The sequence below is a fragment of the Melospiza melodia genome, chromosome 18 (genome assembly GCF_035770615.1).
Source record: "Melospiza melodia melodia isolate bMelMel2 chromosome 18, bMelMel2.pri, whole genome shotgun sequence".
NCBI lineage: Eukaryota > Metazoa > Chordata > Aves > Passeriformes > Passerellidae > Melospiza > Melospiza melodia.
Genome location: NC_086211.1, coordinates 3,861,928 through 3,887,656, shown reverse-complemented (window position 1 = coordinate 3,887,656; position 25,729 = coordinate 3,861,928). Strand labels below are relative to the sequence as shown.

Sequence of the window (25,729 nt, the reverse complement as noted above, 5' to 3'; positions counted from 1 at the left end):
TGTTTTATTGTTGCTAACTTGAAGTGCTTGGAAATGTTTGGATACTAAAACAAGTAATTCTGTGATTGACTGGCTTGAAGTTTCTGCTTCTGAATGACTGTCAGTAATAACCAGGATTTGGTGGAGTCTGTGTGTTTGTTACTGGGTGCATCTGTACCCAGTATAAGGGGTTCTGCTGAAGGAGTTTATGCAATTCCATGGAATTCTGGTATTTGGAAAGCAGTGCTCACCTGCCTAGGGTGTTGGGCTAAGGAGGTGTTAAAGGAGTTGGACGTCAGTGCTTTGCCCGAAGTTGTAATCAAATGCCTGACAGTCAAACTGAAATGCAAGGGGAGGTAAAGTGTATTAAGATTTAGCACTTGCATAATCTACTACATCTTTTGAATGCTACAGGTGTTAACTATTAAAGCCTCTAGATATGTTTTTTTCTACCTAAAAAGAAACATATACATGTGCTATCCTTTTTCTCTCTTGGCAAAACCTAGAGTCTGAAAGGCTGAATAACTCACCCAAGGCTTCATAACCCAACCTAGATTTACCTGGCTCCAGGGCCTGTGCTCAATTTCTGCTGCACAGCAGTAGTGTGTGTCCTAATGGTGTGTGAGTAGAAATGACCCCACAAAATCCCTGTTTTGATGTAGACAGCAAACCTGAGACACTGTAATAGCCCTGTATGATGGATCTGCAGCAGTAACACAAATGCTGGTCTTGGCAAACTGCAGTGCTGTACATAGATAGTGTTTGCTGTTCTATTGATCCGTGCCTCTAAATCTTTAATTATCTTTCATAGTAAAACTTGTCTAAATAAATTGCTGTAGTGCTGCTGCTCTCTGGCAGCAGCAGAGGTTGATGCTTTGGTCAGTGGCCACTTTTTACCATATCCTTTCTCTTTGTTTAAAGATTTGGTGCCATTAAAAGGAAGGGTAATAGATCTAAAAACTAAGGGGCTAGCAGGCTGTTAGTCCTGAGGTACAAGACTGCCTCCTACAAGTTATGTCTTGTACAGCTTTTCCTATCCCTTGGAGTGTTTATTATCACCTGAAGGCACTGAGAGGCCAGGTTGGTGCTGTTCCTCTTTCTTGTAGAGCAAGTGTGGTACATCTGGATATTTATTTTGCTGGGTTTAAGCTGGAGTTATATTTTTCTGGCATTAAAAGGAAACCAAAGCCTTTGGTTCATACAATAAGGAGTAGCCACTACAGGTACTGGCCTCTTAAGGTCTTCCACCTGTGTTTCATCTTCAGTGATGAAAATCAGCTGCCATGAGGTTTGCAGGTTCCAGAGAGAGGATTGGTGTCCCTGCTCTTTGTACTCTGGAAATCAGTTTTAAATATCCTCATGTGCATGTGTTTTGCTGCTGAAGGAGTTTTTCATCTGAGAAAACAGAGCAAACACATGGACCAGTCCAAGATTTGATATCTTATTTCCAAATGGTGTGGCTATTTTAGTTGCTGTGATACAGATTTGTGAATCCATAGGACTAGATGTTCCCAAACCCAGCTGTGCCAAATCTTATTCTCAGCTACACCTGTGTGAAAATAGAGATGGTTCTGAATGAGAGATGTGTGAAATCAGGAATTAAAAAGGCAGAAATGATGCTGGGGCAGAGTCAGGAACATTAATAAAGGAAAGTTGGGAGCATTTAAGTAGTCACAGTTGTGGCACATCTAAATACATGTGTTAAATACGCTGTTAAGAGGTTGAAGTTTCCTTTGTCTTTGTTGCATGATCAATTATCCCTTCAGGGCATTGCCCTGTGACAGGGCCACGCTGCTGCTAATTTGTTTTATAGTTAGTGCAGTTCACAGCCATGGCTTGTGTACTCTGAATAAAAACAAATGTGTCTCAGTGAAGTAATGGTATGAATATACAATATTCAACAGGAAACCCTTCCACTCTACACCACAAAGCACTAGAGCACATACCATTATGCTGACATGTTTTATCAGAAATGAAGATGTAATTTAATAACACAAGTTTTCTTTCCACAGTGAGGGAAAGGGGAACAAATCAGTGCTTAAAAAAAACCTACAGCACCTTAAATAATCAATTCAGGAGAACTATCATAAAGTGAAGCAATATTCATGTCTGTCTCTGAAAATTGAACTATAAAATCCAAAATTATTACAAATAGTCTTTGTGCTTGCTGTCAGCGAAGTCAGCCAGCTGTGTAAATCAACAACCTATGGTGCTTTTTAACTGCAATGTTTTGTTTAAATAACCCATTTGTATAAAAAAAAAAATCCACCATTCTTGCTGCCTGTGGTTGCCAGCAATGTCCGTGGCAACAGCTGGTGATGGCACAAGTGGAGTTCAAAGTGTTGATTATACCATAAAATAGAGAGGGAAGAAAAATAGACACCCTGCTTACAAATATCTTGAATGCTGTAAGTGTTTTATAAGAAGAGGAGGCTGGAGAAAATAGTTTTATTTTATTCTGGGTCTTTGCTTTCTGTTATTGACCAAGATGGGTATTTTGTCTTGAAAGCCTGGTTATTTCCATTAGCCTGAGAAGTGCTGCTGGCATAGCACATCCAGCCACACCTCGGTGTGGTTCAGCAAGATAACACCCAGCAGCTGGGATTTAAGCACATTCAAGTCCTTATATCAGCTACACTAACTCTTGCTGCTTAAAATGTAATAATAATTAAAAGAAAAAAAGCAAGCAAACCAAAAGAAAAACCAAAGGAGCAAAGTTGTGTGATAATAATTAAGCTGTATTAAGTAAGAATTGAAGCTGCTGAAAACCTGAGGAGGAAAAAAAACCCAACCTGTTTAAACATAAATAGTGCACTCAGGAATTATTCCTGAATTTGTTGCTGTAGTTCTTTGCCTCTGCATTGGCAGCATTGTCTCTCCCTGTAAGCATCTCTCTCGTGATCAATTATATAGTGATTATCTTGGGTTTGGTTTTGTGGGGTTTTTAATCTCTAGGCAGGTAATTGCTTGATATGGGCATGATTTAAAAATATACTTTTGGGATAATTCATCTGAGCATCTTTTCTGGGAGCTTCTATCTCCAAAGAGCAAAAACAAGCTTTCTGAGGGTGAGCTGCTCAGATGTTTACAACAAGGCTCAATAGTTGGTGATTCTGCTTAAATCTGAGACACTTTCTGTATCAGTCCTATATAGATATGAGGATGATTATGATGAATTAAGGTGTTTTGGATTTATTTGGCTTTGGGGGTTTTCTTTAATTTTGGGGGGTTTTTTTGGTTTTTCATTTTGTTTTGGGGTTTTTTTGTCTTTTGTTTTGGTTTATTTTTTGCTTTTTTTTGTTTTGTTGCTTTTTTGCGTGTTGTTGCTTTTTTGTTTTTCTTTTTGGTTTTGTGTTTTTTAGTTTGTTGTTTGCTTTGCCTTTTTTTTTTGTTTGCTTTGCCTTTTTTTTGTTTGCTTTGCCTTTTTTTTTTGTTTGCTTTGCCTTTTTTTTTGTTTGCTTTGCCTTTTTTTTTGTTTGCTTTGCCTTTTTTTTTTGTTTGCTTTGCCTTTTTTTTTGTTTGCTTTGCCTTTTTTTTTGTTTGCTTTGCCTTTTTTTTTGTTTGCTTTGCCTTTTTTTTTGTTTGCTTTGCCTTTTTTTTGTTTGCTTTGCCTTTTTTGTTTGCTTTGCCTTTTTTTTTGTTTGCTTTGCCTTTTTTTTTTGTTTGCTTTGCCTTTTTTTTTTTGTTTGCTTTGCCTTTTTTTTTTTGTTTGCTTTGCCTTTTTTTTTTGTTTGCTTTGCCTTTTTTTTTTGTTTGCTTTGCCTTTTTTTTTGTTTGCTTTGCCTTTTTTTTTTGTTTGCTTTGCCTTTTTTTTTGTTTGCTTTGCCTTTTTTGTTTGCTTTGCCTTTTTTGTTTGCTTTGCCTTTTTTTTGTTTGCTTTGCCTTTTTTTTTGTTTGCTTTGCCTTTTTTTTGTTTGCCTTTTTTGTTTGCTTTGCCTTTTTTTTTTTTGTTTGCTTTGCCTTTTTTTTTTTTGTTTGCTTTGCCTTTTTTTTTTTTGTTTGCTTTGCCTTTTTTTTTTTTGTTTGCTTTGCCTTTTTTTTTTTGTTTGCTTTGCCTTTTTTTTTTTGTTTGCTTTGCCTTTTTTTTTTGTTTTGTTTTGGTGGGGTTTTTTGTTTTGCCTTTTTGTTTTGGTGGGGTTTTTTGTTTTGAGGTTCTCCTGCATGTCACATTCACTGGATGATTCCTTGGGTCAGATGGATGAGAGAGGAGAAGAGTGGATTGTTGTGACAGTGTTTTGGTGCTGCTTGAATTCTTCCTGACTTACCCACACATTTAAATCTAACAGCCAGGGCTGAGTGGAGGCTGTGCTGGGTGAGAAACAGGGTTATTTCTTAGATTTCCCAATGATACTGCTGTTTGCACACCCCCTTGTGAGGTTTGCCTTTGCTCAGTCACTTATTCTTTCTCAAATACAAGGTTTTGAGCATGTTCACTGAACTGCAAACCTCTCAGTCAGTGGAGACTTGAGCAGATCTCCTGCATTTGTAATTCTGATTCTGTCTTTCAGAGTCTTTGGGACTTTATCAGCAGATTTAGTAAGTGAAATCTATATTCAGTCAACAAACACCAATGAAAATATTAAGCCAGGCCACAGACTGACCCTGTGGGTCTGTACCTGCTCTCGCTTTCCAGTCAGGTTGTGGATCACTGATGGTTTGTCAAGTGCAGTTTTCCATCCACTTCCTTTCCAGCCTTCCAGCTGCTCTGCACAGACCAGATTTAGTGTAAGGTGTTCATGAAGCACAGGGAGTGTTGTCTACAGCCTTGTTAAACCAAGACCCTGCAAGCTTCAAAGCCAGAGAACAGGGAAATCAATTCTAAAATGTGGAAACTCTGCTGTTTATCTCCATTCCTCGTGGAAATGCATCTGCTAAACCATTCAATAGCTGGTTGTCCTTCATTTCAGGGTAGTGTTTGGCCTCTGCCTGGTCATTAGGACTGTCTTGGTTCTTCTTGTGCAACCTTGGGGTGTTTCCATGACTAGAAATCCCAATCACTTCCTAGAAACATGTGTTGTGCCCTGACATAGCTAGAAAAGCAACAGATGAACTGCCCTGATTCTAAATTCAGTGCAGTTTTATTTAATATCCAGTGCCTGTGGAAGTTTAAAATTTTTTATTAATAGATGGCTGATTTGCAGTAACAATGTACATGGAACCTGAATAATATCCCAGGAAACTGCCATGCAGTCACAGCTCTTGGTGCTCTATCCCTGTGGAGATGCTGCTCTGTAGCACAAACACAAATACTTTTCTCTGTGATTGAGTCCTGAGAAACACAGGCTGTTTGTGAGAGATGTGTATTTAAATAATTTTAATTAATAATTTCCTCTCAGCACCAGGAGCCATGAGGATGGTGAAGTTGGGTTAAGCTGTGCATGCACAGAGATCCCCTGGAACAGCTGTCTGTGCAACCACAGCAGATCCCTGCTCTTCCAAGAGGGGAAACCCAGGGGGGAAGTGTTGCAGTAATTATTTTGTTATTACTCCACAATCCCTCCCTTTTCTGGCAGCATCACTGGTATTCCTTGGTGTGTGGGGCATGGGGAGATGGGGCCTTGCTGTGCAGTGTGGACAGAAGTTTTTGAAAGGGGAGCAGAGGCTCTCTGGTAAAAATATCTGGTATAGAGGGATTAATAATCGTGTTAGCTGGAGGTAATATTGGAAAAGAGGCTTTATGGAGGTCTTTGTACTAAAATATTGCACGCTGGCTCAGAAGCAGATGGTGCCTTCTGAGAGAGAGCCTAATCAGGTTTCTCTGATTTTCATTTTATGTTTTTATAACCTAGTATTATCTACTTTTTGTGTAATCTGGTAGACTAATAACATAACAAATATCTAACTTTGGGGAATTATCCACTTGTAGAGTAGATTTTGGTATTTTCCCATAAAAAACATAATAAATCTAAATCCACCTATTTGAGGTACTGAAGGATTCATTTGCAGCATTAACTCCAAAACCTTTCTCTTAAAGGCTGTAAGAATGGCACCCCCTTTGAAACATTATCTTTACTTGTAAAAATCTCATTCATGTCCCATTGATCTTCACCAAAGAATTCCCATAAGCTTTAGATCAAACTTAGAGGTTATTTACAGCAGAGTTTATAGTATTTGGACAACTTGAAAAGGTGCAATTAAAAATTCCAGAGTGCACAGAGTCATAGAATGGTTTGGATTGGAAGGGACCATAAAGATGATCAATTCCCTGAGCCATGGGCAGGATGCTTTACTTTATACCAGAGATCCACAGTGAGTGGGAGTGAGGAAGCCTCAGAAGGTGCTGTTCTGTGTTCTGGTGTTTAGAATAATGGGCTGTACAATGATTTGTGTCCATCACTGCTGCCTCTTCCCATCCCCTCAGTGCATAACTTTTGATTAAACAGCATTCCCTAAACACAGTTTGTCATCTGCCCTTGCCTTTGTTTGAGATCAGCCTGGTTCAGCCCCCAGCTCCTGTGGTGAAGGTGCCACTGAGATGTTTTTGGACATGACAACCTTGGATCCACCATCCCAACCACCTCCCACTGCCAGCCCTGCCTGCTGTGTTCCCTGCAGGCTCCTGCTGGGCTCCAGAGAAATGAAAACAATTCTTCTATTAAAAAGTGTGCTTTAAAATGCTCCTTTCCTAGCTTAAGAAATCCCAGAGGATCAGTCTGCTTAGTTTGCTTGCTGCTTGCTCCTGTCTCAAAAATGTTAGATAGAGTTAGGTTTGATACTGCTTTAAAAAAGCAATATTTATATTTTTCATGAGTTCTGCACTGGGTATGAATTACTGACAGGTCCACTCCATCTGCTGCAGTCATCTTCATCAAATGTGCTGCTAAACTGAGCACCCAGGAATCAGATTTTCCTTGGAACATCACAGTGGTGCTGTCAGAATTTAAAAGTTATATCAGACAATGAAAACAAACAATAAACCCAAGAAAACATGTTAAGCCAATTTTTGGATGCTCTGTGCAGCTGTTGTGCAGAAAGTGGCTGCAACCCCTGGTAAAGGGCTGGGGCCTAGAGCTTTGGGTGGTTTAGAAACATTGGGATTAATGAGTCCTTAAAATGTGACTAATTGATTTTCCTGATGCACAGGGGGCTCATGTGTGATGTAAATAAAATTCCCAGACTCTGCAGCCTGGGAGGCTCCTGGCTCTGTACCTGCCTTCACTTAATGAACACAGGACATTCCATTTTTCACAGAGCTATTAAGATATCAATAACTCATTTGTGGAGTTTTAATTTAACTTTGACCATGTAATTGATGACCCCTAAGAGCTGCCTTCAGGAGTTGCATTATCTTCTCTTTTTTCCTATACAAATTAATATCAAACTTCTATGCTTGTGTAGATTACTTTCTCAAATTTACTTACTTGTCACTCACAAATGTTACATTTTGCTCACACTCCAGTAAAAAATTTGTGAATGAAAATGGCCCGCTTAATTTTAAATAATTTCCTTCATAAATACATTTTCATTTCCTTTTCTCTTGATTATTGTATAATGAGCTTAATGGGTTAAGTGTCGAAACTTTCAGTCAATTTAATGCAGATAATAACTGTGTCCATCTCAGCAGTATTTCAGGATCACCTTTAAAACTTTGGGTGCAGTTTTTACCTGGAATCCAAGCTGCCTGAAATATATTTCAGTATTTTCAAAGAATCTTTCTAATGCTGCGTTCTTTAGAATTAAAGTCGAAATGAGTGCGAGTGTAATTGTCTTGTAATATTCAATTATTAGCACTGCACTGGAATTTTATCTTTATTTGCTATATCAAATATCCTATTAATTGTATTTTATATCCTCACTCTGTAAATCTATCAGTTTCTTTGATTAATTTTCTAAATCAATTAAACTAATACAGTGTCATTGAATTAAAAAAAAAGTAATGCAATTTTTTTTTTTTTGGTAGTTTTTACCGTAAAAGTTGCCAAGGAAGATGTTACAAAGAGGATCTTTAGGTGATGTGTGATGACTGATTTCAGAGCTGAACATTTAGCTTTATTTTTCAGCAGTTTTTTGTAGTTATTGTCTGGAGCAGAAGTTTGAGCAGCAGCTTGGGGGGGCTCAGCCTGGAGAAAAGGAGGCTCAGGGGGGACCTTCTTGCTCTGTAATTCCCTGACAGGACAAGAAGTAAATGGTCTAAATCTGCACCAGGGGAGACTTAGGTTGGAAATAAGGGAGAATTTCTTTACTAAAAGCATTCTCAAGCCCTGGCACAGCTGCCCAGGGCAGTGGGGGAATCCCCATCCCTGGTGGGATTTAAAAGCTGTGTGGATGTGGCACTTGGGGACATGGTTCAGTGGTGGCCTTGGCAGGGCTGGACTCCATGATCCTGAAGATTTCTTCCAGCCTAAATAGCTCTCTGATTCCATGATAGTTTTACAGAAGTTCAGGTTTCTTTGTATCCACAGCAGGAAACTGAAGTGTTCTGAATTAAGTGCCTGGCTTTGAACACAGCCATGTTCTCTCTGTAATTTGTAATGCTTTCCCTATGTATAAAAACCAGTTTGCTGCACTAGCAGATTTCCACTGTTACTTGAGTTTTTTCAGAGCAAAATAGCTGTTTATTACTAAGGGTAACCACCCCATGGCAAAACAGGAGGATGGAATGCAGGGGTGTTTATTATTGACTGATTAGTGCACAAATGCTTTGACTCAGTGCTGATTCTTTTTGAGCCTATTGATGTGTGAATTTGTTTCTTCCAGTATAATAATTTTATAAGTTGTTTCACCTCATGCTCAGTGCTATATCTAATAGCTCAGCTGAACTCAGCATGGCTTCTCATCAAGTATTAGAAGTGGAGGGAGTTTCTTCCTCCCAGCCTTACACTCAGATTTCCAAGCCTGTGCCTGTCCCAGGCTGCAGTAGATGAGCTCCTGGCTCCACAGGCTTTCCTTGGAACTTTACATTTTCTTTATCTTTCTGCTTTTTGAGCTTCCTGTGTCCTGTTCCTCAAACCCTTGAATATTTACATGTTTCCTCTAGGTTAATCCTTTATAGCCAAGAAATGGCCATCTAATCCATGTGAAAAGTGAAGTAGCCAAGTGTGTAAAGCTGCCTGTGAGGGAGTCCATAGAAACCTTTGTTATGCAGCAGCTCTAGGAACAGACTTGTATTAGACAATGGTGTTTATTGACTCCTTCAGGAGAGTGCTGTCCTACCTGCTGTGGATGAAAGGAAAGCCCTCCCTGTCCACACAGATCCTCTCTGTGACAGCCCATGGTCTGGTCTGTGGTGAGGGGATAACAAGTGATGCCATAAATGCAGAAAGTTTACCTTTGGAGGTTCTGCTTTGATTTTTACTTTCTTATTGCAGTGAACTGTGTGTTATTGCTTGAGTGTCACTCTTTAATAGACTGCCTTTCACTTGTTGAGAAGGTTTTCAGTAAATCGGGCATTGTAGCATCCTGATGATTGCCAGGATTGTTGTGACCCCAGAAAGATGCAGCGTGGCAGTCACCAGTGTCATTTGTTGATTCTTGCATAACTTCTTACTGCCATTTAAACTGCCCCTGTTTCACACATTGAAGCTTTTTCTGTGTGTCACCATAAACATCTTACATGATCTAAATAGAGAAAAGGCCTAGAGGCATCTGAGCTCTTTATTTCCTGTAAGTGTGTTTAAAGTGGAACTGGTTTTGATTCTGCAACATCTTGATTTATATGACCAGTGAATATCGTATTAAGCTGTCATGTCTGAGGTGTTATGTGGATAACATTCCTCTGGTTTCAGTGTGATCTTTCTCTTCCCCAAACAGAGCCATCACTCTGGAGAACCAGCTGGTGATCCTGGGGGTGTCACTGATGGATGCAGGCAGTTACTATGTCCAGGCAGTCAACGAGAAGAATGGGGAGAACAAGACCAGTCCCTTCATTCACCTCAGTGTGACACGTGAGTACCCAAAGCATGGGGCATGTGTGGCACACTGGGGATGAGGCAGAACTCACAAAGGTAATGAATAAAAACAGCCTTGCTAATAAAGGATTGGACCTTTAAAGGAGGTCAGTGTTTCCTGCTTGGTTTGGAGCACTCTGAACTCCTTGTGCAAGAGAGGGACCTAAGAGAGGAGATGCCCTCCACAAATCACCCTCAGAGCCCTTTGTGTGGTGGTTTGCTTTGTGCAAGGCAGGTACATGATGATATCCCTCACTGTTTATTGTGAAGTTGTGGTTATAATTTCTTTTTAATGCAGGTGTTTATAATGTGTTGTTTTCCATTGTGCCTAAGTAAACAAGTCATCCCTCTGAGTGCAAATTTATTTATGAATCTATTCCCAGTTTATAGCATTATTTTTACCTGGAGTTATCACAGAGTCCCAGGGAACATGCATTTCATTGTTATTACTTATTATTTTACATTACATGGGTTGTATTAACACCACCACTCCAGAGATATTCCATGATTGGGTTCTGCAGCAGAGCACAGGGAAAAGCAGCAGAGCACTGAGGTCAGGGAGATGGCTGCACACTGAGTGTGCCAAGGTGCACATTCAGCAGAAATGGGCACATGCAAGCTCTTGTAAAACATCCAGTTAACCTGTTTGCATGAAAAATTAATGTTCTAAACATGTGAAATGGATTGAATCCTTGGATGAGGCACTTGATAAAGGGATTATTTACGTAGCAGTGAGAAGAGGGAGAGTTAGTGCTGTGGGAATGGGGAGGTTCCTTGTTTTCCTTGTAGAGACAAGGAAGAGGTGATGGAGTAAATCACCGATGACAGTGACAGCCCTTATCATTTGGGCTTCTAGAAGATGCAGGACTCCTCTCTAGATCAATGACATTATGAGATGGCCCAGATCTCATGATCTTGGGTACCATGAGATTTTGGATAATCTTTGTTGGCTCATTTCCTTACAATAGCGAATCTTGGGAGTCTGGGTTTCTGGGCAGGAAATATGGGAAACTGCTTTTGGAACAGTGCTTGTGTCTGTCAGAAGTTCATCTGAAACATGATCCTGTGAAACATTCAATTTCTGAGAAAATGTCGTTTTTCTGCTAAAATTTGTGATTGGATTTCAAGGAAAGCTGTTCTTGGACAATGATGGGGAGCCCTGGTCATGGGCTGGGGTCACTGTGGGCAGCAGCTGCGTGGCGTGACAGGCAGCAGGAGACACAAACCTCTGTCTTCTTCCAGACAAGTATCTCAACTAAATGAACTGCTCAGGAGTTTCATGTGTATCTTTCTGAAGTGGAAATAATATTCCAAATCCACTTGTGAATTCTGGCTGTTCTGTGGCACGTAGATTGTAAACATTATTATTTCTGACAGTATGAAGAGGTTTGCTAACACTTTAGTAATTTCATTTTTAAAGCAAATTTGTGTTGTTTGTATTATGTGACCAATAGCATACTTCCCACTTTAATTTCATGTCTTAATTAATGCTAGAAATAGTCTGTGATCATGCATGCATAACAAGTGCTATGCAAAGTAGAAGGTAATATGGGCATATGGAAAAGAAAACACTCCAAAATGCTCACAGGCTTGATACCATGAATGCAAAGTCTGCCTGGAATGTGGCAAATAGGAAAGCTAAAATGGATAAAAGAAAATGAAGGATGAGACAAGATGGAAAGGCAGAAATGAATTTGCTTTTAGAATTAATGTCAGCCATTGAGGTTTTCAAATTGACACCTTGATATCCTGGGTTATTAAGGCTGTGTGTGTGGTGGAGGAAGGCACTGGCTGTAAGGCATTGGAGTCTGTAAAGAAAATTGGATTAATGTGGTTGTTCTGAACTTTGATCTGGGGAGGGAACTTATGTGCTACATTACATAGAAATGAATAAACATTTTTGGTCTGGTAACAGAAAATAATCAGGCAAAAATACAGTCCTGGAGCAATATGCAGAAAATGGTTGCAGAAAAATGACATTTTGGAAGAGTAATAAAGAATTCAAGCAAGAGGTTGGAAACAGATTGTTAAAGGTAACCCAGATGAGGAAGATGCTGCACTGACTTGTCACTATTTGAATCTTATGGGATGTTAGGAGTGATGACACTTGTAACTTTTCATTAGGACATGTATAAAATTTAAAAACAGTTTAATCAAAATCCAATAAACCCCAAGTAAAGCAGAATAGCCAATCTCTGTGCAAGTAGATTATGTATTAATTATTGAGTACAACCTTGCTGCATGACTCAGCATACACACTGCCACCATTATTGAGGGCAGGAGGAAAAAGCCCCATAGATAATTCTCAGGGCAGCCATTCTCGGAGAGCAGTGTTAGATATGCACAGCTCATTATTCCTTGAAGGAGACCAGTGTCAGATTTGCTTCAGCCTGTAAGAAAAGCATATTTGCAGAATCATTCTAACAGCTGAGAAAGCTGTAAGCTGTCCTGTTCTGCTCCAAAGTACAAGAATGACAGCAGGAGAAAGGTCTGGCTCTGAGCTGAGCAGAGGATGAGTTACAGGGCCTCATATTGCAGATTAAAGTCTCTCTTGAATTGTGGCTGAAGGTAAATGGAGCTTGAGCATCACTTGGAAAATACACTGAACTGCCCTTCAATTAATAACTGTATTTGAAACACGTGGTATAAAAAGATTAGAGGATGTTGAGCATGTTTCAAAAACCAGTTTAAAAGCCCCAATCACATTGAATTCTCCAGTGGGGCTCTGAGTATTAATAGTAAAGATATGTTGTTTCTTGTCAGTCTAAACTGCAGCTCACTGAGTCCAACACTGTGAAGTCTCACACCCACCCATTGCCCCTGATTGCAAACACAGGGGAAGTTGGGAAGCAGCTCCCACAGAAAGCCTGCAGGCTTCTCAGGGCTGCTGTGGCTGTGCTTGGATTTGCTGTTCTCCATGTTCTGAGGTTGGCCACACATGGGAAATGAAGGCAGCAGAGTGCCAGGGCTTAGGGGAACGCTCAGGTTTTTGGGATATTTGGGAGTTTCTGGTACACACCCCATCCCCATCACCCAGTCCTTACACACCCCTGGGGCAAAGGCACTGAAGATTTATTTCCCAGTAGATCTGGTCTCTCAGTGAGAGAATCCAAATATTGAGCAGTGTTTTTTCCTTCACAGCTGAGTCCCCAGCTTGGCTGAACACTCATGTTCCACATGCCTGCCCTAAACCCATGTGTCTGAATGTGACACAGGGTGAGGTCCACCCAGCTCTGCTTGAAAACCATGGATGTTTCTTTCAAGTGGACTCATTTATACTGATTTCAGGGGAATTAGATCATCTCTGAGGTGGCAGGCTCTGGGGAAATAAAAATTATGCCCAACAGGCAGCATATTGGGAATAACGTCACATCTGAAATTAGTGTGAGGTGTCATAAATTAGACCTAAATTTAAAATGTCTAAAAATGAGTTGAACTGTGTACTACACTAATGAAAATCTTGCCACTTTTTTTCCCTCTCTTTTTAAACCATATGTCAGAGCTTTCATGTAAATAACACAAAATTTTGGCTTGGAAAATTGGAAAGTCTGAAAGTCAAGAGTTTGGCAGTGGAAATAGTAACAACACTGGCTTTGGGTTTTAACTCGCATTACTCACTTACTCCTTGTTGAGAATTCACTATTTCTGCTTGGGAAGGTTTCAGTATTAACTCCATTGCTGGAACTTCCTAACTTGATTGGAGTGGTGTGAGAATTAATTTGTCTCTGGGCTGATACAAACTTTTGGGATGTAAATGCTGCCCTTCAATAACAACAGTTGGAAAATCCTAAATGTTTTATTCCTGTTTCCATCTATTGAGCAATAGGGTTTGATGATGGCATTGTAAATGGATCCTTAATTCTTTAGGCTTTTTCTTTCATATGCCTCTTCTCCCACAGCCAGACATACTCTGCAGCACAGATGGTCAGGTCTGTTCCTAAGGATTGTGACTTGTCAGGGCATAAAGTGACATTCTTTGATCTTACAAGTGTTGGCAGGGCACCTAAAGATTGAAGTGTTTATTCAAGTAAGGACATCACAAAACCCTCACTTCCTTGAGGGCCATTCTCAGTGTAACAGCTAAATATCTCTGCATCTGCATGACAATACTTCTGGTTGTAGTATGGAACTTAAAAAACAAACAAACAAAATCTAACCAAACCAAAAACCCTCAAAAGTAATGACAGAAAAACCTCACAAACCAAAAACCCCCAGAAATACCCAGACAAACAAAAGAAATTAGTACATGGTACTTTGCTGTTGGCTGAGCCACTTCTGCATGAAGGTTTTTTTGAGGGTAAAGGGGAGCAGGGCCATTTAGAGCTTCTTAATGAAACCATGAGGGATTTTAGTATGTAAGTCAAGAGTTTAAGTGGGTTTATTAGTAGGGGGGGAAAAAAGAAAGATTAATGGGGAGCTTTTTACTGCTGTGAGGAGCTGGCTGAGCTATTCCCTGCAGGGCACTCAGTCCATGTCCTTCCACTTTATGATGTGACACCACGGCCAGGTTCTGGAGCCACTTGGGAAGAAATTGGCAAAGGCCTGGTGAGATATTTCCATTATTGACTTCAGCACAATGCTTTATGTCAGCACCACTGGCCTAATGCTGGAAACTTTTAACAGAATGCTTGGCTTTTTCTGAGTCCAGCTGAAGCATTTTATGAAAAATACGGGCCTCAGTAAATGATTTAAATGCTGGTTTGCAGGAGGTGGGTGTGTGTAAGCTGTTGTGACAGTTTAGATGGTCCTGCTTCAATTGGTTTTGCGGCGCTAATCGTCCGGAACTGCAATTCTGGGCCCTGCTCCTGCACCTCCTTGTTAAGCTGTGAAATATTGAGATGCATGTCGCTCCAATAGATTTATTAGTAAATTAGATAGTCCCCAGACCTGTTGGTAACACCAAGAGATACATAGTGTTCTGCAGCCTGATGTCATTTTCTGATGCAGGCTTTGTGAAAACAGAAAACAAGATTGATGAAAATTTTTAAAACCTTGCCAGCTAGCATTTCTGAAGAGTCAAAGATAATAAAGCCAATTATCATTTAACGAAGATAAATTTTTCCCTTGGGCACTGGCAATGCTTAAAAAAAAGTAGTAGGGACAGAAAAAAGTTGGGGACTGAAAATTAAACTCCTGGCTTGGTTGCATTGCAATTAATTTAAAGTATGAGGGTGTGATGTTGTCCTGCCCAACTTCCACTTGGAACCAGAATTTTATTCTGTTATGGCAGATGTTGGCATGAGGCTAAATAGACACTTTTTTTCTCTGCTTGGTGCCTGTTTTGTTCTTCAACTTAATGTATCAAGACATAAACTTTACAAAAGGCAGAAGTCCCATTTCAGGCTCACAGGGACTGAATTTACCTCAAAGCTCTTGTTTGTTTGGTTTTCTCCTATAAAGGAAGGCTCTTCTGATTGCACAGGACATTTAGGTCACTTTTAGTGTCTGTAAGAATGAAATATTCTTTATGTTGTCAGGAAAGAAAGAGGTGGGGGTGAAGTGCCCCATTACCTGTGGCTGTGTTTGAGAGGATGTTCTTCTTGACATCCTTCTGTCAGGTGTGGTAAGAAGATAAGTTTTCAGAAGATTCTGAGCAGACATTTTCCTCCCTGGAAAGAGAGCATTTCACTAACATGATTTTCCATATTAACCATCAGGGTTCATTTGAGTCAGCAGATGCTGAGGATCCTTCATGGGTATGTTTGAAGCACAAAAGGCATGAATTTTTCATAGCCAGTCCCAGCTTTCAGGTGTAGGCAGGAAAAAGGAAAAAAGGAATGGGCTGGCACACGCAGGGAACAGATATTTCTATTCTGATGTCAAATTCACGCAAGCTCTATAGACTTGTCAGACTGGTTTTAGTTCATGCCAAGAGAATTGACTTCTTTTAGCCTCTCTGGGTCAGTGCTGTGGAGGTGAATTCAGTGGTTCTGTGATGCTTATTTTACATTTTGGTGTTATTTTGGTGGGGGGGAAAGAAGGAATATGAGATGAGATGGAATTGCAGTTCTGTGCTGTGACTGTACCCGATTTCCCAAATACTGGGGAAGTTCCACAGAGCAGAGCTCAGCCCTCTGAGAACTGGATTTAAATGGCTCTTTGAAAGGATCACATTTCTTCCTCATTTCCACACAGGTTTTGCTCTCCTTGTCCAGCAGGATTTCCAGGAAGGATATTGTGGTGGGGTTCCATGAGTAAATGTGAGCCTTTGGCTTTGAGTGACACTGAACATTTGATTGACACTAAACAAGCCTCAAATGTTAATTTGAAGGAGTCTGTGGAAGTGTTTGGGGTCTAACCTCAACCCTAAGGGCACATTCTGTGTAAAAGCCATCTTTAATACTCTGGGTCAAATACTGTCAAAGTGCTTTTTCTTCTATTGTTGCTCTGTATTCAAGGACATACATTGAAATGGGGATCTTTTTCCTTACTTTGAGAATAGAGTGCAATTTACACACATCTCAAATGCATGGTTATGTATTTAAGTCAAACACATTTTAATAACAATAATAGCTGTAAGAAAAAGGACTAAATTGAGTTAGTGTTAAAGATTTGGGTTTGATATATTGGAACAAATGTTAGTTTAACCTTTATCCAGATCTGGCAATTTCAGTGGAGGCAGATATTCTCAGTGCTTTACCCTATTATCTACTGCAAAAAGTGACACTGTACTGCAGTGTAGACTGATTTTATATGCATTACAAAGAAGTAACAGATGATGTTCAGGATTTATCAGCCTTCTAGGACTCCAAATTTCATTGTTAGGTTTTTGTAAAGCCTCAGCCAGATCTCTTCCATAATTCTCTACCTTTCTTCTCCTTAAAGGAAAACTTTGCTCACTTTTAACTGCAGAGATAGAGAAGAAAAGCTGTGGTTAAAATGATAGATTGCTAAACTGCAGGAATAATAAAGGTGAGCCAAGAAACCTCTGTGGCAGCTCAAGATTTTTTTTTCTTAGTTTTTCCAAATATGCTATCAGTTCTCTTCCTGATAAATAGCAGAAATATTGGTTGGTCACCAGTTTCATCTTCTCTCGGACTATCTTTGATAAAACTTAGTGCCACTCATGATGCATCTGCTGCAGCCTCTGCCCCAGGCAAGAGGGTCTCCTCTGCTGGTAGTTTTTGTCATGGAAAGATGATAAAGTGAACTTTCTGTAAGATTATTTCAGTCTTCCTATTAGAGAGCTGAAACAGCCTAAATCAGCATAAAACCTATTCAAATATCTGGCACTTAATTTTCATCATATTGCATCAACAAATGTAATGAAGCTTTAAATGCGTGGTTTATGGGAAGAATAGTTATTTCCTTTCCTCCCAAGCGCAGCAGAACAACCCTGTTGTTATGGGGACTCCTCACTGGCTGGTGAAACCACAGAACTGCACCCAAGCTGAGTCTGTTCCCTCAGCAGATGCACATACATTATGCATGTTGCTCTGAAGAAACAGCAAATGCTGAGGTTTCTATAATCAAACTTATTATTTTAACATGGCTTCTTGTTACACTTGTCTGTTTATGAGGTTAGAGGGGTTACTGTGTCTGAGAGAGATCTGGAATGCACACACAAACACAGGCTCCAAATCCTGGGTTGTCTCCTAAACCCTTTATTTATATCTGACACATGCAATTAAATCTCTCCCTATCTCTAATCACTTTTGCTATTACATTCATCGGAGTGATTTGTATCCTATCTCTGTCACTGCTTGGTAATTGATATGTGGAGATAAGGGATTCTTAGAGGACACAAACAAGGGAAAGGGAAAATTGAATTTACCTTGCAATCATTTTATAAAATGTGACACCCATCAATTATACATGCCATCCAGGAAAATGCCATCTTGAACAAACTGCGATGATTTGTTGGAAGATCAGCAGAAGAGAAATGCCAGGAAACTTTTCTAGACAGAAAAGTATTGCTGGTTCAACAGACAGACTTTTCAATCTCATTGGTCCACCTACAGTGGTTTTAAATAATACTGTAGAATTTACAAAAAAGTATCATTTTTGATCTGTGTTTTTCTTCAATCAATCTTGTAGTAATACTTCAGAGTGAAATAACATGAAAGGGAGCTGTTAAAATAAACATTGTTTTGATCAGACATAAAAAGATGATGTTGGTTACTTTGGATTGAATCATCTTTCATGAGCAGAAATGGTAAAATTGATAGTATAATCCAATTCCAATTTAACCACATTCTATCGTGAACATATTTCTATTTAGTTTCTCTTTTTCATTTCAGTGCAGTGATAAGTGAACTAATTTTCTCACTCTCATGTAAGTACTTTGTGCTCATGATTAGTTCTAATTGTTGGCATGAGAGTAGTAGCTCCTGTCCATGCTTGTAAGTTTAAGCACTACTGTGGGATCTTGCAAAAGCTTTTTAATACCTACTGATAATGTAATAAAAACAAGTATCTAGATGAATAATATAATAACAGTAATAGAAATCATAAAATGGAGCAGATTTAAGTCAAGCAACATTCAGTGTTAGCAGCTTCCTGGGCCTGTCGGTCTGGCAAACAATCTTTTTCTGGAACTATTTATCTTTTTATCCTGTACACCCCAGATCCAACTGCACTGCCTAAAAACTCCCAGAGCACCAGAAGCTCAGTGATTTGTAGGCATTTGTAGAGGGCTTTGCATTTCAGTTCCTGTAAGGATCATAATGCTGAAGCTTTAGGAGGAACAGCTACTGGAGGCTGGTGTATCAATTTACTCCTTTTGAACATTAACTCCCGGTTTCTTGTAAGTCTCCTTCTGCTCTGCCAAACTCCTGGAGTTTTCCAAGGAGCTGACTTGAAGTATTTTGCTTTGATTCCCATCTTTACACAGTGAGGTGTATTTAAAGTATAATTTTCATTTATTTTAAGTTGGCCAACCCTTTTGAAGGTGCTTTTTACGAAGAAACTAAAAACCTGTAACTTACTGATGTGAGCTTCAGCTGAAATATGCTATTTTAAGGAAAAACAAACAACCTCATTTAAAGAAAAACATCCAAAATTTGGGCTTTGATGATCCTTGTGGATCTCTTTCAACTCAGATAATCAATGATTCTCTGATCTATGGCTGTGAGAGCTTTTTCCTGGTCGGCTGTGAGAAAAGTTGTCCTGGCTGATCTGTGAGTGAGAGTGCAGAGATGCCAAGCTCTTGTTTAGGAAAACAGTGACAAGTATTTTCTTATGAACCAGATAAATTTGTAGCACATTGGGTGTTTTGATGTGTGTTTTTGTTTTTTTTTTTTTAAGTTGTAGAAGGACTCTTCAATTTGGAAAAGAAATACTTTATTTAGGAACTACTTGATAGCATTCTTTAAACTGTTGAGTGAGGCAAACTTGAAATCTCTTCTAAACAAAATAGATAAGGAATTGTAAATATGTTTAAAACAGATGTTTAGTAGAGTATGTTCTGCACTGAGTTACTGAAAAGCCTAAATATATCCTAAAGATCTCTGCACGTGCCAAAGGTCTGCGTGGCAGAGCTGCCCTCCCAGCGTCTTCACAAAAGCTAATTTTCATCTCCAGCTTTCACAGACATATGGTTGCTTGAGGGGTTATCATTTTTGAAGCTCTTCATATTAAAGATGTTTTTAATTTCTTCTCAATATACATCATAAAACAGGAAAATTGAATAAGAATGGAAAAGCCTTGGATGTCTGTCTCATCCTTCTGCCAGAGAGACGTGATTTGTCCAAGTAATTGTGGGAGTGCAGACAACAGCCTGGCTATGGAAAAAATGGAAGAATAGTGATTATAACTGCAACCCAAGCATTGGAGAGTCAGGACAGGCAGGATTCAAGGTCACTCATACAGCTATAAATATTCTTTTTAGATTTTAGTAAGGACTGGCTATGAATTTTAAAGTAATTTAGAATAATTGGTCCTTCCTACCCCATTTGTAATAGGAAGAGAAACTCAGACCTGGCCATAACCTGGGTTGCTTCACCTGATGTATGTAAAAGCTGCATTGATTCCCTGTCCCCTTGGCTGTACCCTGGGAGCTGTAAATTGCCCAGCCAGGATGTTTGTTATCCTTTGGTTTTGTCCTGCTCTGTTTCACACATTGTTGTGTGCAGCTGGGGAGTGGTTTAGACTTTGGGGGAATCCAAATTTTGATTTTTTTTTTCCCTACAGACTTTGCTATAAAGTGATGGAAACACTGTTTTCTTTTCATGTGGAGACTTTTGTCTACACTTGTAAGCCCTTAAAAAGGCAGGCTTTGGGATTATGGATTATTTTTGAGGGTGGATAAATCATTCCAGCAATGGAATGTGTGAACAAAGTTACAGCTCCTCTAATACTGGAGAACATCATTGTTAAATAGCATGTCTTTAAAGGACTGCAAGCTGTCTGTGATAAAGATGGAGCACAGCAATCAGGAAAATGCACACAATGTCCTGGTCTCAAAGGCCCTATTTGTGCAAAATTGTTACTAAATTTTGTCCAGCCATGTTTGCTGTTAAATATCTCTACAAACTGAGGATGAAGCAGCTTATGCTGTTTGTGTGTAGGGAAAACACTGCAGTGGAAGATGTGTTGGATAAAGAAGAAGCAGAGTAGTTGTGTCTGGTGGTTCTTTTTTATTGCCTGCTCGTTTCTTCCTCACTAAGGAGGGATAAAAGAAAATTTTGCTTTTTCACTCCGTGTGGCTGCATTTTGATCTGCTCATAAACCTGACTTAGTAAAGACTTGGTGGAGGCTTAATAAGCCAGCAGTGTTGTACCTTCTGCAAATGCTGGGAAAGTAACTGCAAAGCCTGTGCTGCCTTCAGCCATCCTTGTGGATTTATCAGGTATCTGTGAGTGATACTGTCAGAGCTATTAAAGAAAGTAATTGGTAGTGAGTGATTAAATTGCAGATGGCCTTTTCAAGGTGATTATGAATATTAAATCAAGTCAGTAAAAGCTAGCTAAAAAGGCCCATGAAAGCAAGAAGTGAATATGCTGAGGATAATGGCATGAAAAGAGGCTCTTGCAGGCGTGCTATGCTCATCCGACCCCCCCAGTCCATCCAACCAACCTAAAAAACCCCAGCAAGCAAGATAATGCAAGTGGGTGCATTGTGTCAAAGGAGCTGGAACTAAATAACTCCCTTTTTAGGCTGTGAATTCCCCTGTGCAGAGAACTCTGTGCATCTCACTCCTGTTTTAGCCAGAGCTGTACCCCAGGTCTGTGGCTGTTGTCACTGAGCAGAGATGGCTCTGCAGAGTCCCCTGTGCCAGGTAGTGCTGTGTCATTAACAGGAACTTTTCCTGTTCTTTCCCAATTGGAAGTGATTGTGACAAATGTTTCTTTGCCACATCGTCTTGGAGCAAGGCCAAGAAATACTGTAAAGTGACTTAATTTCATTTGGTGATCTTCATCTCACAAAGCAGAGGTTATATGGGAGTTGGTTTTTAGCTGAAAAATCTAAAGTTCATTTTGTTCTATGATTTTAACTGGGAACATCAGATGCACACAGAGATAAAGAAAACTTAAAATAAATATCTTCATTTTGAGCCCTGCTGACTTAATTTTAATATAAGTGCAGAGTGATTTCACTAGGTCTAAATAGCTTCTGAACTTGAGGCCTGAGGGCTGTTTTTCTTGTGAATATTGTGATTATGGGCTCATCACTTTTGGACCAATTTCACACTTTCAGATAGAATTTGGTATGGTTGCTTATACTTCAACATATTATTATTGTATTGATCTCCAACATCATGCTGACCTATCTAATCTGCTCTTAAACTGTAAAACATCACGGGATTGATTCTGAAGATTTATAGAAATGTGCTTTGCAATTATTATTTCTTATCTTTGGTGCAACAGGGATCATTTGTTTAATCATTTGAGGAAAGCTTTCTCCTTCAGACAGTATTTCTGCTTACCTTAATTTTGTGGTCATTGTAATGTCAGTGGTTTTGTTGCATATTGATTCTTCATATAAAATGAATATTCTTTCACTTGTGAGCATTCCCTTGGTAAATTTGATAGAGAATTTTGCTCATTCCCCTATACTAACACAGTTGTTAGCTTAGGAACTGCTCTGTGACCTCTGTGGCAAATATCTGTACCTTGCCAGTATTTTAAAAAATTTTTATACCATGCAAATATTTTTAAAGCTTTTCTAACAATTGTTCAGCTTGATTACTTGGTGGATAACTTGTCAGTGCAACAGGTGTGTTTTTTAAGGGAGAGGAGGTTTAAGCAGCTGTTCAGCACTTCCCTTTAACTGTGGAAAGACAAGTAATGCAAATAGCCAATGCCCAAGATGCTATGGGGAATTTAAAAAGAGAAGGATTTTTTTTACTGAAAGAAGCAATGAATTAGACTAAGGCAATATTATGTTTTTCCACCCTCAGAATGACATTTAAATTTAGCTTTTCTCTAAATTGTAACTCAAGTATCGTGTACAAAATGTAAGCACAGCAAATGGGTCCAGACTGCTTAATATTGAAAGCATCCTAACAGAGTTTGGATTAACAGTTGCCACTTGCTTTTGGGGGAGGATATTGATCATTTCTTTCGTGTGATTGATGTGGTGTCTTCTAACTTGGAGGGCCTGGGGTGTTTGTAAAAGTAGCACTGTGGCCATGGCATCATCAGCAAACATAGCCCTGATCTAGGGGAGGTGAGGAGAGGAAGACTCTGATTAAATTGTGCCTGGCAGCTCTGGGTGTCCCCTGCAGAACAGAGGGATTTGCACCTCAGAGGCTAATGGGGTAAAATATGGCATCTGGCAGTTCTTTTAGGACGTGCTAGTGACTGCTGAGTGTCTGAGCATAATGCAGAATTCATTTTGAGCAAACAAGTCCAGGGTGTTGTGCATTTTTGTTATAGCTTGTAACAGTGTCAATGCAGTCAGCTGGGCTATTGAGGAAGGCTTTTTTTTATGATTTAAAGGTGGAGAAAGCAGTGGAATTGTTAAAATTCACAGATAAATCTTTTTTTACAAGGTTGTTACAAATGCTTTCAGAGGGTGTTTGTAATGGAAGAAGTGACAGACCTCTAATTAGTGTGGCAGCATGAGGCTGCAGCAGCTGGGAGAGGATGAAGTAACACTGTTTATCTTGAGTTTATGGCTACCAGATGCAGGTAGATGGTGTTTTTCTTGGTTCATTCTTTCACTGCACATACAAGAGGAGGTGTTTTTAATTTTGTCAAAATATTTCCGAGTTGTGAGACTTAAAACCTACAAGTTATGAATTTACTGTGAATAATGACCAAGCTGTTTTCCTGCAGCCTTTGCACACACTAGTTCTTTAAGGCAGTTTCTTTTCAGAACTATATTTTTTCTACTTTTAAAGCAATAAAGCTATTTTCTGTGTGTTTCAAGTGGAGCTTTATGAAGTCAGCTGACAAGATTTTATTGCAATTTTTAAAAGACTGAGTTTTAACGAGTCCATCCTTGGTTTGTGTGACTCAGGTACTTGATTTCACTTCCACTTCACAGTGTCACAAACAACTTTGATGACTTTTTAGTACCTTAATACCACATTTACAGATGCTTCATGGCACAGCACAGCAGCAGAATGGGGAGCACAAACCTCATTTGTGTGTTAATGCTGGAGGTGGTGTGTTTGTTATAAATCCTCATCCTTAACTGAATTGTGTTCTTTAAATATTTATCAGAAGTGAATATGAATTACCTGAGTAATATTTGTGGTGTGGAAATTTGTCAGTTGCATCTTTGAATAAGAATTTTCCAAAGTAAATTTAACCTTTATGATGAGGCATCAAGGTGTGTGATCTGTAGGAAGTTCTGTCCATGAGTGCAAACAGCGAACACCAACCTTGCCTGTGCTGCTCACCCTTCTGCTCCAGAGGAAATGATCCCTGGAAAAACATTGCAATACCTCTGTAATCCACCTCATTCCAGCTATTACAGAATTGGGGGAACACAGTTTTATAGACAGGTTGTGTTATAAAAAAATAGGATGTTTGTGAAATCTGTCAGCCCTTGAAATATAGGACAGAAGCTCCTCTCTTTCTGTTTTTTGAAGGCGCTGTGGTGTGCTTTAAGTGGGCTCCATGTGCTCAAGTGCAGTGAGCCTGTGGTTAGACTGAGACAAAGGTGAGCTGAACTGAATGATCAATTCTGGGGGAAGAGAGACATCAAAGTTGTCTAATGCTCACTCTGACCTCTGCAAATTCAGCACTGGGAAGGGAGAGGCTTCTCTTTACAGGCAGAGCTGTTCCTTTTGATGGGCCCTTAAGAACAATGTCAGATATCTCTGCTTTTCATCCTTGATCACCAAGAGAACTTTAAAATCTCTGTTTCAGAAGGAAATTCTGGGTTGCAGTCTCTGGAAATGTGCAAAGCTCACCAGAACTGCATGATAGGAAATATGAAATCTGAGTGAAAAGTGTGGATCCTGATTGAGAGAAGGAGTGCACTGAATCAGAAAAACACATCTGGCCTGGAATGCACTAGGTTGTAGATCATGGTTTTATGAGTTTGCAGAAGATGGGGCAGTTCTATGCTTAACTCTTTTTTCCCCCTCAAGATTGTATCACTGCAATCCATTCAAAAATTGCTAAGTAAGCTGAGGAAGAAATAAGAATCCTCTGTAAGTCACAGCAGGTTGTATTTTAAGCAATTCTCATTTTGCCGTTTTCCCCTGAATTTGTCAAACAGTGAATTTTGAAGCAACATAACCAAGTTGTTTATGCAGTTAAGGATTTATGGGAATGTGATTCTCATTCACAAGGGGAGCGTGTGTGCGTTTGAATTCCTTTTTACAATATGCCACCATGATCCCGAAGTAATTCAGAGATTGATTTGTAAAACATTCTGAATCAATTAAGGCTTTAATCAGCAAGTGGCAAACTTCAGATGGCTCGTGGACTAATTTTACCATCTCCCATCAACATGAACTTAAGCTGGAAAAAGAAAACAATTAAGAGGATGTAATTATCTGTCCTGATTACTGAATTAGAAGAGTTTGTGTTTATTCCATTGCTATGCAAAGGGAAAAATCTGCTTTGAAAAACAATTTGAGGCAGCTACTAAATTGCCAAGGGGTTGCAGGGTGCAGTGTAGATATTTGCTAGGCCAGTTTTGGAAGAGGTTTGTAATCCACAGCTGTCAGACAAGTTCTGGCTGTGGAGCTTTGGAGGCTGTTGCCCAACAGCTGCGTGCTGCACCCTGCGAGTCCTTGTGCTGAGACGATTTTTGCTCCCCGTGCTTAAAATTAGTTTGGATTTTCAAAACAGTCTCATCTACAATCACTTGTCTAAGCATGTCTCAGGGGGGCCTTATATGTGGTGATCAAAAAAAAAAGAAATCTTTCTAGAAGGCAGGAATTGATGTTAAAGTTCCCATATGAGAACAAACTTTGAGAAAAGCAGGGATGTGGAAGAGCATCCCTGAGTGATCAAAGGGTCTTGTTACTCTGTGGTTGTACCCAGCAGAGTTACTTTATGTTATTGGTGTTTTGCTTGACATCAAATGAAACAAACTTAAGGAAATAGAGCAAATTATTACATAATTCTTTCCCAAACCAGACTTTGATATTTGGTTGGATTTTTATTTTTGGCTTAGCAGAGGGATAAACACAGATTTGTGATAGGCCTTTACTTGCCCTTTAATATTGCCCCAGATGTGATCAGAATCCACAAATTGCATAAAACCTCTCATAAACCCCCAGCTTACAACAATGGTGTAATTTCTCTTGGAATATTTAGCAGAATGTTAATCCTGACATATTTAGCTGCCATGCTGAAGGATTGTTGCTGCATTCTGTGCAAAGTTTAGAATAAATGCCCAGAACTCCAGTGAGTTATAGGTCAATTACAGTAATTGGAAGGAAAAGTAAACAAGAAACCTTAGTAGTATCCAGTAGGAGCAATGCCTTTATTTTTTATTAATGAGCAGTAAGCAAG

At 39.4% G+C, this 25,729-nt stretch overlaps 1 protein-coding gene across 2 annotated transcripts in view; it reads left to right on the top strand.

Moving 5' to 3' along the window:
* Positions 1 to 25,729, top strand: part of SDK1 (sidekick cell adhesion molecule 1) — a 387,464-nt gene that overhangs the window by 171,369 nt on the left and 190,366 nt on the right. For both annotated transcript variants that reach the window (XM_063171739.1, XM_063171738.1), the window contains exon 6: positions 9,730 to 9,863. In XM_063171739.1, the coding sequence (XP_063027809.1) occupies positions 9,730 to 9,863 (134 nt within the window). The remainder of the gene's footprint in view (positions 1 to 9,729; positions 9,864 to 25,729) is intronic.